This window comes from Diplotaxodon limnothrissa, linkage group LG18, assembly GCF_057381915.1.
Source record: "Diplotaxodon limnothrissa isolate DT_005_m linkage group LG18, D_limnothrissa_male_GT1.1, whole genome shotgun sequence".
NCBI classification, from domain to species: Eukaryota; Metazoa; Chordata; class Actinopteri; order Cichliformes; family Cichlidae; genus Diplotaxodon; species Diplotaxodon limnothrissa.
The window spans coordinates 36,042,547-36,055,775 of NC_140613.1; the positions used below are offsets into that span (position 1 = coordinate 36,042,547).

A 13,229-nucleotide genomic window follows, 5' to 3' on the forward strand; every position below is an offset into this window, starting at 1 on the left:
AAAGCCTGTGGCTTATTTCCCCTGAAGACTGCCTATAAAAAACAATATTCATATGATGCAATACACTTTAACTTATTCCAAATGAGGTTAAAAAAATTACACTGGCGATCTGTTTAATCTCTGTAATTTTTCACGTGTGCACGAGTAGACCTGAGGCTTGTAATGTCCTTTCACCCAATATCAATACTCATAGAATAGTTTTGCACTCGTTAGCCTATTTGCTTTATCTTCCCTGATCATACTGTGTAACATGTTATTTCAAACCATTACATTTTTAAATTTGGATTTTATTTTGATACCAGTGAAAATTGCCGAAAAAATCACAAGGAATATACAAACATGTCAGTCTATAATGCAACCTAGTTCAGATTATTTTTTTTATTGAATCAAGCAACTGATTGAAAAAACAAGCCCTCCGAAGAAGATGGGTGAATGGACGTATTTTATGTTAAGACGTAGAGTTCACACTTCCGGTCTTTTTCTCTTTAACCAATCCGACGCTTGACGGCTCCAGACTGCCTTCGTGCGCGCGCCTCCGCGAGGGTGCGTTGTGTGTTATGGCAGGCTTTGATGGTAGTGTAGACTACAAAGGAAGTGCAAAGAGAACACCGAGCACGCGGCACAGACCGTGCACGGTGTGGTGCCAACCCGTCACGTCGAAAAAGAGTACTTTTCAGAAGCAGTTTCTACATTTCAGTAATGTAAACACCAGGGATCCTCTTGAAAGGAATTGCTGTTATGCCCATCAACTCATCTAGCTAAAACGGTCAAAATCTAAACGAAACCATTACTTTCAACAATTTGTGTCAAAGGATTTCACGGTAATTGTCTAAAAATAAACTGGAACCAATGTTATTATTAACTGTCGAAAGGCTTCAGATAAAAAAAATATAGAAGTATTGTAGACGGACATGACCACTGCGGAACCCTTCCACGGGTTCATGTTTCTCATACGGCTAATAGAGTGCGGGCCGTTAGCTCGGCGACATGCGCCATTGAAAACAAACGTACCAGATACGGCGGGTATTGCCGCTTTCGTTCATTTGTATTCTACCCCATTAGAAACCTTACTTCGTCTCCAGTAAACGTTCTACATTTTTGCGGACAATGGAAACTATATTAGAACAACAGCGTCGCTATCACGAAGAGAAAGAGAGGCTAATGGATGCTAAAACTAAAGAAATGTTACACAAGAAGTCGACGGTAAGTGGTGCTACTTAAGGCTAGCTTTAGCATTGCTACGCTTGGTCGTGAATCCCAGAAACGCTGAAATTAACATTTGTCCGTGTGTTTTTTCCAACTCTCATTTCAGCTGCGTGAACAAATCAATTCTGACCATCGAACAAGAGCGATGTTGGATGTGAGTAAGAGTTTGGACTCATTTAAAACTGTTCTCACTACCTGGCTAATAGTATTTGCTGGCAATTCAACGAATAACTAACCTTTCATAAAACCCAGGTTACAATTTTGTAAACGTGCAAAGCACAATTTATTAGCGGATTTGATGCATTTTCTTACACTAATCACGGGAAAAGAGGTCAGATAAAGAACGTAATCAGATGTACTGAATGAAGCGGTGTCACAACGAAATGACACCCCAAAAATCTGCCCCCAAGTGCGTCAGAGGTCATTAAAACTAGGTGTAAAATATAAATGGTTAAAACCTGACTTCAGAGACGCACATTGGAGACAAAGAATCACTTTTGATAATTAGCAGCTTTTCACTGTTAATGGTCAACGCTGGTAAAAAGGTGTCTGCGCTTCTTCTTGCAGAGGTATATGGAAGTGAGCGCAAATCTCAGAGACCTGTATGAAGACAAAGATGGGTGAGTGTTTTCTTAGCGAACAGTCATTTCCACTCAAATATAGATATGTTGGCTGGACCTTTGTGCGGTTACAGAAGTAAAGAAACAAACTTTTGAGCAGTTACTTGAAAAGTAGACCAACTAAAGGTGTATTCACACGAGAAGCCTGAAAAATCTTGTGACAGTCAGGATGAGGACGTAACGTTTCTTACATGTGGCACATGACAGGAGATGGTTAACGTCAGCTCCAATCTCACCACTTCTGGAAATGATGTGAATCTGCTAGACTATCGTCTGCTCTACTGTGACATTGTTGTTGTTCTCTAACTTGGGGTCCACACACACGCGGGTTTATTCACCAGTCTAGTAGCAAATCACTCAGAAACAGCTAGGTGATAATACTACTACAGCTGGGCATAGCAGTATGTTGGGCGTGTGAGCAGGATAGAAGACCAAATGACATGCCCAGGGCTCACAAGACGAGGACACTGTTGGAAAAGACGGGTCCAAGGAAATATTCTGGAGATATTTTGGTTATTTGAAGTCTGATAACGAATCGGAGTAGCAAACTGTGTCAAAGGCATATTTCCATGAAGGCACATAACACCTCAAATTGTTTTTGCTAGGTCCTGGGTTTAAAAAATTGATTTCCCAATTCAAATCGATTTTAGCTTGTATAAAGCGATATCGATTCAGTAAATCCTGAATCGATTTTTAAATATAAATGTATTTTATCTGAAACGCCAGAACCTCAGCTTAAAGCTCACAAAACTATTTAAACAACCACCAAACAGCTAAAACACAAAATGAGAGCAGATACATGGATCCCACCAAAGACGTAAACACAGAGCGTGGATCGTTCACGTGACGGCACGCACACAGACACGCCGTCGGGGCTAAAAGCAGACAGCTCACAGATTCTGAAGCTGCAGGTTTCGGCACTCTGACCAAAATTCACTGAACCAGCAGCACAAGAAGCTCAAAGCTACGCTTCACGCCTAAGTTAGATAGATTAAGATAAGATTAAGTTTTTCAGAGGGTGGTCGGGATTGTTCATGGTGGATAACGGTGTGTTCACGACCTCTCCAGCATCAGGTGTCCAGTTTGTAGCCGACCACAGAGCCAGCATTCCTAATCGGTCTGTTCAGTCTGTGTCACGATGCTGCTTCCCCAGCACGCCAAAGAAAAGTGATGTGCTTGCAACAACTGAGTGAGATAATCGCCTCACACTGAAGCATCTGAGCCTGCATTGTTTATATATGCTCACTCTTCTTGTACATGCTAGGGCTGCCACAAACGGTTATTTTGATAGTCGACGTAATCGTGACTAGTCGACTAATCGTGGCAGCCCTAGTCCACGCCCCCTGTCGGTCTTCCACTTCAGCCTGTTGTAACGTCAGCCTGTTGACGTCAACTCCAAAGCCCTATCGGGTCCTTTTTTCCTCGACCGCATCAAGATCCTCTCCGAGGACGTGGGTCGTGTAGCCTTTCTCTTCCCTCTGAAGTCGGTCACTATCGCTCTGGTCTTGTTCACATTCTGAAGGCTACAGAATCCTCTGCTTCTGCTCATTACTAATACATCCAACCACTGCAGGATGTTCAGAGTATTTTTGTGGGTGGATGTCTGAGGTGCACATGGTGAACATTGGGGTGGCTGTAGCTCAGGTGGCAGAGCAGGTCAGCCACTAATCAGAAGGTCGGTGGTTCGATCCCAGGCTGCCTCCTGGTTGCATGACAAATATCCTTGGGCAAGATACTAACCCCATGTTTGCCTACTGGTGGTGGTCAGAGGGCCCAGTGGCGCCAGTGTCCGGCAGCCTCGCCTCTGTCAGTGCGCCCCAGGGCAGCTGTGGCTACAATGTAGCTGCCATCACCAGTGTGTGAATGGGTGGATGACTGAATGTAGTGTAAAGCGCTTTGGGGTCCTTAGGGACTAGAAAAGCGCTATACAAATGCAGGCCAACATGGAGACAGCACAGCTGCTGTACTGCACATCACCAATTCAGACAGAGCCCTGGTCAGCCTCATATACTGCATCCTGTCAGTCAGGTAGTTGGTGGATGTGTTTACTGACATTTGTGTAGCTTCACTGTCAGCAACAGTGGCTGAATTGTGTTAAATGCGATGCTCACCACACTGCTGTTACAGCACGTAGATGATTACATCATTCAAAGATTCGGTCTGTCTACTGAAGAGAAACAGTTTTACTTAACAAAAGAAGGCAGAAATCATGTGGCAGCTTATGTCTGATGCCTGATTGGCTGAACACAAAAGCAAGACGTCCTGTAATATGGCCCATCAGGATAATCTTCCACTTAAGCTGCTTTTGAATATGAACTCTGGATAATATGAGGAGAAGCGCTTATAGAGGCTACAGGACAAAAGGACTCACACTCTGTGAAGACTGCACAGTTACACTGTTCTCACACGAGTGCAGTAGGACAGTACACACACTTTGTAATAGACCACTGTCTGAGTAAAGATGGTTTAGAGCTTGGTCAGCATGCCTCTCCTGTGCACCTCCATTGGCTCTTGAAAAGTCCAGGGGTGAATGCATGACTGCTGCTTCAGAAAAACCAGCTGTCCTGATGACTTCCTCTTGTTCTTCTCGTGTTCCTGGATTATTTGTCTGACAGAATGAGGAGAGACGAACTTGCAGCCATCTCAGGACCAAATGAGTTTGCAGAGTTCTACAACCGACTCAAACAGATAAAGGAGTTCCACCGAAAGCATCCCAATGAAGTATTTATTCTTTTGATTCCAAAATGTCAACTGAAAGTGTACATCAGGTCTTTGAAACTGATTTCTGTTGTCCTTCCTGCAGATTTCCATCCCCATGTCTGCAGAGTTCGAGGAGCTGATGAAGGCCAGAGATAACCCCAGCGAGGAGGCTCAGAGTGAGTTCAAACAACACGTGCTTGTCCTGAGTCAAGAACACGTTTGCACGACATGCAAATCCCACAGAACAGCAGCTAGAGGAGCAAATGCTTCCTGACTTTTTCATTTGTTGCAACAACAAAAATGGGATCTAATGAGGAAACTCATAGAAAGTAGCTACACTGCATTAAGCAGCACTTTGTGTGAAGAACGATTACTGAAGTGTGAGAATCAGATCAGTGTTGTTAGATTGTTTTTGCACACGTGTGTTTGAAATCTGCAGTTGAAATAAAAACACAGCGATCTAAGACGATCAGAGCAGCTGATCACTGACAGTTTCTCTTTTAGTTCTAATTGTAGGAAATTTGTGCCGTTTGGTGTCCATCCTGTTGGTGAAGGCTCCCTCTGAATGAGCCTGAATGAATGAATGACATTCATCACACATTTATACCAATACACTTTCAATTATACAGACCCACACAGCAGCCAACAAGTTTGATTTCATTTTGTAACAGCTGAGGAACAATCAGGACGTGGTCCAAGGTCAAAATTAGGATTAATAATCAGATGTTTGCAGATGTGAATACTGACCGTGTCCTTTTTCTCCCAGATAAACAGGACGTGGTCAGCATGTAGCAGCAGACTGTCAGCAGCCTTTTTATTGTTCTTGGCTTAGTTGACTGGATAACAATCGATCAAATGTAGGAAGTTAAATAGAGTTGAAAACAAGCTGGGCTGTTCGTAGACCTGCACAGTAGACCTGTGTCATGGAAAAGCACAATAGCTCGTAGTATTTGTGCAGCATTGAAGTGCAGAAGAGCACTTTGTAAACGTCACAAATATGATATTATTAAATGGTTTGAACCCATTAGTTGGCTTCACGACTACCAAACCTGGCGGTTTAGTAGTCGTAAGTGTTGAGCAGCAGTAACGTTTGTAGGGAGACGTTTTTCTGGCTACTTTTGTTCTTGGGTCAAATTAGGAAATGTGATCGATGCCGGAGCTCACTGGAAAAGAAGCATGCAAAGCACCGATCATCTGCTTATGCTAATCAGTTCTGCTGCGAATCGCCACTAACAGAGAGCCTCGTGTTTGAGAACGTGTCAGACAGGCTGTAGGTGTTGTTACCATCTCACAGCTGGATTAGCTGCCCCATGAAAGCATCAACACTCTTTCTTCATTCATGAAAAGGCTCATTTAGGCAAAGCACTGGCTGCCTTTGGTTACCAAACACACTTTATTGTGTTGAGTTCCCCCACGTCTGCTCTGCAGTTGCATAACTACACTTAACAGTTATTGTAAGTAACATCTGTGACCTTCATACCCAGGCTTAAAGTGCCTGAATGACTTGTGTTTATGGCAGATATGGTGGACTTCACCGATGAGGAGGGATACGGCCGATACCTCGATCTGCACGACTGCTACCTGAAGTACATCAACTTAAAGGGAGCTGAGGTTGTGATCCTGAAGTAGCCGTTTATTCTCATTAATAAAGAATAAGCCTCCGAGCCAGGATGTGTCTGACTGCTGTCTGTGCCCTGTGTCTGTACAGAAGCTGGAGTACATCACCTACCTGTCTTCATTTGACCAGCTGTTCGACATTCCCAAGGACAGGAAAAATGCTGAATACAAAAAGTAAGTCCATGCTGCTTATTCAAGACGTCAGCTTGGAAGCATAACTGTAAAGAATCTGCTTCCTCAGTCACACGTCAGTGTTGCATGCAGAAGTGTACACGTTTAAATGCCTCGTGCTCTGCAGGTATCTGGAGATGCTGCTGGAGTACCTGCAGGACTACACAGACCGGGTCAAGCCGCTGCTCGACCAGAACGACCTTTATGGCAAAGTGCTGTCAGAGTTTGAGAAGAAATGGGAGAATGGGACCTTTCCAGGCTGGCCTGTAAGTTCTTCTGCTGGGACCAGTGAGAGATGATGGTTAGGTTTTGGGAACCTCTCTGACTTCTTGCGTGTGATTATTTGTAGAAAGAGACGAGTAGTGCTTTGACACATGCAGGTGCTCATCTGGACCTCTCTGCTTTCTCCTCTTGGGAGGTAAAATCAATCCTCGTTGACATGTGACTGAAGTCAAAGTGTTTTGCATAAATAATGGTTTCATATTTGTTTTACTCTCCGTTTCCCTCTTTGCTGTAGGAGTTGGCCTCTTTGGGTCTGGACAGGTTGAAGTCAGCACTCATGGCTTTGGGACTGAAATGTGGAGGGTAAGCTTCTAGAAACATGACAGGAGCAGCGTAATAACTCACTTTCTACAGCATTAAAGGCTGATTGTTTTCATATTCCAAGCAGAATATTACTGGAAAACCAGCTCTGTGGGGACAGGGAATCATCTGTGAACTACAGATAACCTCACGCCGCGCGTCCTTAGTATAGTGAGAGCCCAGTTTGAGACCACAAAGAGCATCCGGTGTTCAAAAAACCCAAATGAAATATGCAGAGCCATCGAGTGGTGACCTCTGTGGACAAGGAGGATGACAAAGAGCTGCAGAGAGCTGCTGACCCCACCTGTCGGCTGGTTTGAAGCCGTCTCTCTGTGGGTCAGTCGGACGTTTTGCCTGCTGTGCACCTGGAAAACAAAGCAGCTGACAGAAACTGTCTTTAGTGTTTGCCAAGTGTGTTTGTTGAGACATGTTTAAAACGGCACAGTACAAAAGTCTAGTTGGGGCCTTGTAACAGAGTCAAAAGGACGTCGGTGTTCTGGCAGCTGGTAGCCAGCAGTTAATGGTTGAATGTGTCTGTGTTCAGGACCCTGGAGGAGAGAGCTCAGAGGCTCTTCAGCACCAAAGGCAAGTCCCTGGAATCACTGGATCCTTCACTGTTTGCCAAGAACCCCAAAGCAAAGGGACCTAAAAAGTAAGAGTGTAAAACTGTCCCTCGAATGTCACGTCCTCATAACGTCTCATCAAAGTGTTCGGTATGTAGTTCTTAATGCTTTCCTACGTCACTCCAACAGAGACACAGAGCGGAACAAGGAAATCGCCTTCCTGGAAGCTCAAGTATACGAGTACGTGGAGATCCTTGGGGTGAGTCTGGATGTGTTAATGCTGCTGTTGGAGCTCGTGTTTCGAGCCGGCTTCGTGAGGAAACCACATGTTGATATGTTGCGTATGTGGCTACAGGAGCAAAGGCAGCTCACTCATGAGAACGTGCAAAGGAAGCAGGCCAGGACCGGAGAGGAGCGTGAGGAGGAGGAGGAAGAGCAGGTCAGTGAAAGCGAGAGCGAAGACGAAGACAACGAGATCATCTACAACCCCAAGAACCTGCCACTGGGCTGGGACGGCAAGGTAAAGCTGCAGACACACCTGCACAGAGTAACCGTTACGGCCTCAGTAACACGCATGTGTGAAATCTGCATGTGTTAACGCGAGTCGTGTCGATCCACACGCAGCCTGCGCTGCTGTTACGTGACGCTGATAGATCCCTCAGAGGACATGCTCTCACTTTAATGTCACGGCTACTTTTAAATAACATGTTTCATTGTTGTCTACCTGATCACCCGCAGTAACCGTGTGTGTTTGTCACTCCTGCAGCCAATTCCATACTGGCTCTATAAACTGCACGGGCTGAACATCAACTACAACTGTGAGATCTGTGGAAACTACACTTACAGAGGACCCAAGGCCTTCCAGAGGCACTTTGCAGTATGTTGCTGTTGTTGTTTTCTCGTGGTTGGCAGTGACTGTGGGGGCGTTTAAAGGTTGATGAACTTCCATGTTTGTTTAAAGGAGTGGAGACACGCTCACGGGATGCGCTGCCTGGGAATCCCCAACACCGCTCACTTTGCCAACGTCACGCAGATCGAGGATGCTGTGTCCTGTGAGTTGATTGGAGCAGATTCTGAATGCAGCTCGTGTTCAGATGTTAATGTATTTATGTGTTTTATGTCACTGTAGTGTGGGCAAAGCTCAAGTCCCAGAAAGCATCAGAGCGGTGGCAGCCAGACACAGAGGTACCAACACTCAGCAGACATTTGTGTTTTGTTGTGGTGTAGCTGCTAATTGCTTTTGCTGATGTGCTTTTCAGGAAGAGTACGAGGACTCCAGTGGAAACGTGGTCAACAAGAAGACCTACGAGGATCTGAAGAGACAGGGCTTGTTGTAGACGGGGGCTGAAAGACACCAACTCTGAACAGCTGCTTTAAACTCTGATTTTATCCTGTTTACTCGTGTTTCTTCTTTGTGAGCTGTAGAGTTGGTTTTAACAGCATCACCAACTTTTCATAACTTTGTAATGTGGCGACCATTTATGATCATAATAAAGTAGAAACTTTTGTCAGCACGCTTGTTCGTCCTGGTCCTTCAACAATTCCTAAAATCACCAGGACAGGACTGAAAATAGTCCCTTACATATTTGATATTTTAATACTGATGTATGGATGGAGCGAGTTCTGCAAGCTGAAGCTATTGTGTATAGTCTGTAGTCGGCGGTTCAGCTCCTGCAGCCGTGCCTGGTTTACAACAACCACGATGACTCGGATCATTTGGAAATGACGTCTGAAACCATCAGCAGAACCTCCGAAGCCCTCGAACACGACAGAGGGAGGACTCTAATATACAGGTGCTGGACAAAGAACATCATCAAAAAGTTGATTTATTATTATGATTATGATTATTCCATTGAAAAAGAGAAAGTTGCTGCAGGTGTAATGAGAGCCCAGGTTGCTCTGCTCATTCAAAGTACAAGAATATGGTCCAGCAACCTTAGATACAGATTTTGGTGAATCCCTCTGTACTCGACACGTCCATGTTGCTACAGGACTTTTGCTTCTGTTCTTCTCTGGACGTTCCCGTGGTGTATATGCTTCCACTCTTGTGTGTGTTATGTCCTTTCTATGTAACTACAGTTTAAAACTCTGATAACATCGACTGTGATTATTCATTCAAAACAGTTTTAATTAGTTTGATGACAACGCATCACAAAGGAACAGCAGTCATTTATCGATATGTAGGAGTCAGTATATCTCAGTTTCAGTGAAACATTCATTTGATCATCATCTTATCGTGTGTAGTTGAGGCTGTGGAGGAAAGAAAAAGATTAGTTGTCTCCAATCTGGAATCCAGACTGATGAGGTGCACTGCTTCTATCCAGCGTGTCAGCGATGCAGCAGCTTTATCGTTTGCACTGAATCGTGTTCATGGAGCTGTTGAGCTCCACCAGATGGCGCTCTTGCATCTGTGACGTTAACTCTGGGAAAACTAAAGAAAAAGGATGTAGACTGAAGAGTCCATCAACTGTTGTAGACCACGACAAACTAACACAATACAGGCATAAAGGGTCGATTTTTAAATTACGCCCATATTTTGAAAACATTTGTTAAAAAGAAAAAAAATCTATGGTGGATTTAGCCTTCATATTTTAACACACACACACACACACACACACCTGTAATTGTTGCCTTTTGCTATGACAACATTGTGAACAGAAGAGATGACTCTGATTAATGGCTCGTCCTTCAGCAGATGAACACACGGCGCCGTATCAAAGCACCTGCACCGTGGTTGTTAAATTTATCTATGTTTTTGACAGATATCCATCCATCCATCCATTTGCGTCCGCTGATCCTTTTCAGGGTCGCGGGGGGCGCTGGCGCCTATCCCAGCTGTCATAGGGCGAGAGGCGGGGTCCACCCGGGACACGTCGCAGGGCCAACACACAGACACAGATAATCATAATTTACAAATTTTACCACACATGTCAGCACGTTTAGAACGGGCAGACGATGGTAACGGTGAGCAGGTCATACTCCCCCCTCAGGCCAGGTCTTCAGGTTTCCCACAAAATCATCTTTAGGGTTTACAGAGGATCATCCAAACAACAGCAAACAGTGAGTGAGTGGCGGTTGTCCTCTGACCTCTGAGAAAGGCCAGAATGCTTCAAGCTGATTGGACGGCAGCCGTAACTCATTTACAACAAGGTGTCTGTCAATCCACAGCTGGAGTGAACAGCACCGTCCTGCCTTGTACCCACGGTTCAGGCTGCTGGTGGTGGTTCACTACTGTGGGCTCCTTGGTACCAACTGAGCAGACTTTAAACGTGACAGCCTGCCTGGATGTTGTTGCTGACCATTTCATAAGAGTCATCATGTTCAGAGGATGTTAGATCATCTCAAACTGCTCTCACTGAGATGTTCAAACAGTCTTTTGAATCCTCACAGTGAGTTAGCTGCACTGAGACGTCCTCTGACACAGCCTTTGCTCACTCACTCTGTTCCCTGTCAAAACATAGCTTATCTCAGCTAGCTATGGTTGATCCAGTCTTGTCATTATGTAGTTAAAGAGATTACTTATCTCAGTGGAAAAGGTGCTCTTGACATCACTTACATGCATGTGGAAGCATGTGACCACCGAGACTGTAGCAAAGTTATTTGGAAATATGTGGATAACTGTGTTAATCTGTCTGTGGTATCAGACTTGGTGTGTAATCAGAGTAATAACCTGTAATATTAAACATTTGAAAATGTGGTGTCAAATCTCTAAAGATCTGTTAACAGGTAAACATAAGATGGCTCAACGCTGTGTGTGGGGACGGTTGGTGGAAACATTTTGTGTGGACCTGCCGGTGCATTTTATTTACGGAATAAATGAAACGTGCTGGTGGTGAGAAATCAGAGCATTACAGAAGATGGCAAACCATCTTCAATAAGTCAATAACTGTTCGTCTCTATGAGTTTGTCCAGCACAGTCGCAGGACCGGAGCTGTAAGACTGTTTAGTGTCAGTGATCATTCAAATAAGAATAGTATTGTTATCCTCGTGTTTGCCTTCTTTCTGTTTCTCAGCCTTTTTCTCTACAAAGACTTCTGAGAGAAGCACGCTGCCTTCCAAGTGCTACGCTGTACATTTGCAGTGATTGGTGACTCGAGGCTCGACGATTTATGTTCACTGCCAGCAGCACGAACGTCTCGTTTTCATGGGCACAGGCAGAGCCATTAAAGCCAGGCAACAGGTCGTCCTGAGGGACCAGCTTTGCTCCAGTGAGTCCTTCACACGAGCCGGGCTGCTTGGATGTCGGCTGGTTGGCTTTTGTCTGCTGATGTGTTTCTCTTCCAACTGCACGCCACCGAAATACTGCCATCAGGTTAATTACACAAAAACCCTCATCTACACAATGAAAGCTGCTCTACAGACCGTATGAAAACACATTCTGATAAAAACAGCTTGAAAGTGTCTTCTTTTAATCTGAAAGGGGAAAAATGCAGGAAATATCCAAAAGACCTGAGATGCTGATGTTTGATATCCTAAACACAGTTTAGCAAAGCTGCTTTGGAGAGACACTGGTTAACAAATGTATTTCACCACAACTGCCTCAAATTGACAGTACTGGTCATTTATTTTTTATTATTCATCAACTTTTGTTCCTGAAATTAATTTCTTGATTATTTCTGGCATCTTGGAGAAGTCCAGCGTGCCAGCTCAAACTCAGATATAAAAACATATCAAGTTAATGTCTAATAAATACCAACATCAGTTTTAGTTTTATGGAAGTTTCTACAATATTTAATCACTGGAGGTCCTGTGTGTCCTCAGAAACGTCTGCTCCCTTTGGAACCAGACAGACGACCCTGTTCTGTTTTCTGTCTCATTATGAGAACCACAGCAGGTTTAATGACCTCATTAAAATGTTCCCCTGCACTGACCGTTAGCTCTGGTGTGTCCGACAGTGACACCGGCAGGTTCTCCATCGATCCCAGTTTGATTTTTTTGCCCCTGATGCTCATCACAGCTCTTTTATCTCTTAAACTCTCTCAGATTTTCTTCACAGACCGTTTAACTCCCTGCTCTTACATGTAACTGATGGACGTACATGAAAGAAGTGGCCATTGTTAGAGGACCAGCTCACTACTGTGGCTCCATAGTGCAGTGTTTTACACATTTGGCTAAGAAGCAAAAGATCCCCAGTTTACTCCAGTATCACTCCAAGGAGTGACAAATATATTGGGGCTTATGTCAAGTAGGACTCTGTGATCAGAACTTTGAAGCATCTTTTTCAGAAAGCCCATTGGCACAGGAAACTTTCTTGTAGTGACTGTTGACTCGTGGCTGGCTGCTCATCTAAACTCAGGCAGCTAAAGCATGTCCCAGCTGTCAAACTCACTCCAAACGTAAACATCGATAGTTCTGAGATGTTAGAATGAAGCTGTGATGACTCATCTCTGGCCACTCTGGAGCAGCAGGAACAGAGAACTGCTGCACTGGGGAAACGGCGGCTGGAGACCAAATGATGGCGCTCTGTGCAGCAAAGCCATGATGCTGTCGCTTTGAACACTGACACCAGGTCTGTGCAAATCCCTAATGTAAAGCTGTGTTGCATTTGCAGTGAACTCGGGTTGATTGCAATGTGCTTGCAGTCTATCTGCATTTATATTTTAGATGGCAGTTATTTGGAGACACACTGACAACCACAAGACAACCAGTGAGTGCAATCAGCCGATGATCGCATGTGCTCACCAAGAGTTTGGGGTGTTGCACGCTCTGGATAACTTTTGGTCTCTGACAACCAAAAGCTCAAAGCTCACTGATTCTTCCCTGTCACAAA

At 44.5% G+C, this 13,229-nt stretch overlaps 1 protein-coding gene across 1 annotated transcript; it reads left to right on the forward strand.

The window, feature by feature from the left end:
* Window positions 1–985: 985 nt before the first annotated feature.
* Window positions 986–8,967, forward strand: sf3a3 (splicing factor 3a, subunit 3). The gene is made up of 17 exons (XM_085377117.1): window positions 986–1,203; window positions 1,313–1,360; window positions 1,774–1,826; window positions 4,442–4,547; window positions 4,630–4,702; window positions 6,046–6,137; window positions 6,235–6,317; window positions 6,442–6,580; window positions 6,664–6,732; window positions 6,832–6,899; window positions 7,441–7,548; window positions 7,649–7,718; window positions 7,815–7,979; window positions 8,226–8,336; window positions 8,421–8,511; window positions 8,589–8,644; window positions 8,719–8,967. Exons 1-17 carry the CDS (start codon window positions 1,108–1,110, stop codon window positions 8,794–8,796), a joined length of 1,506 nt encoding a protein of 501 aa, XP_085233243.1. The 5' UTR covers window positions 986–1,107; the 3' UTR covers window positions 8,797–8,967.
* Window positions 8,968–13,229: the final 4,262 nt, after the last annotated feature.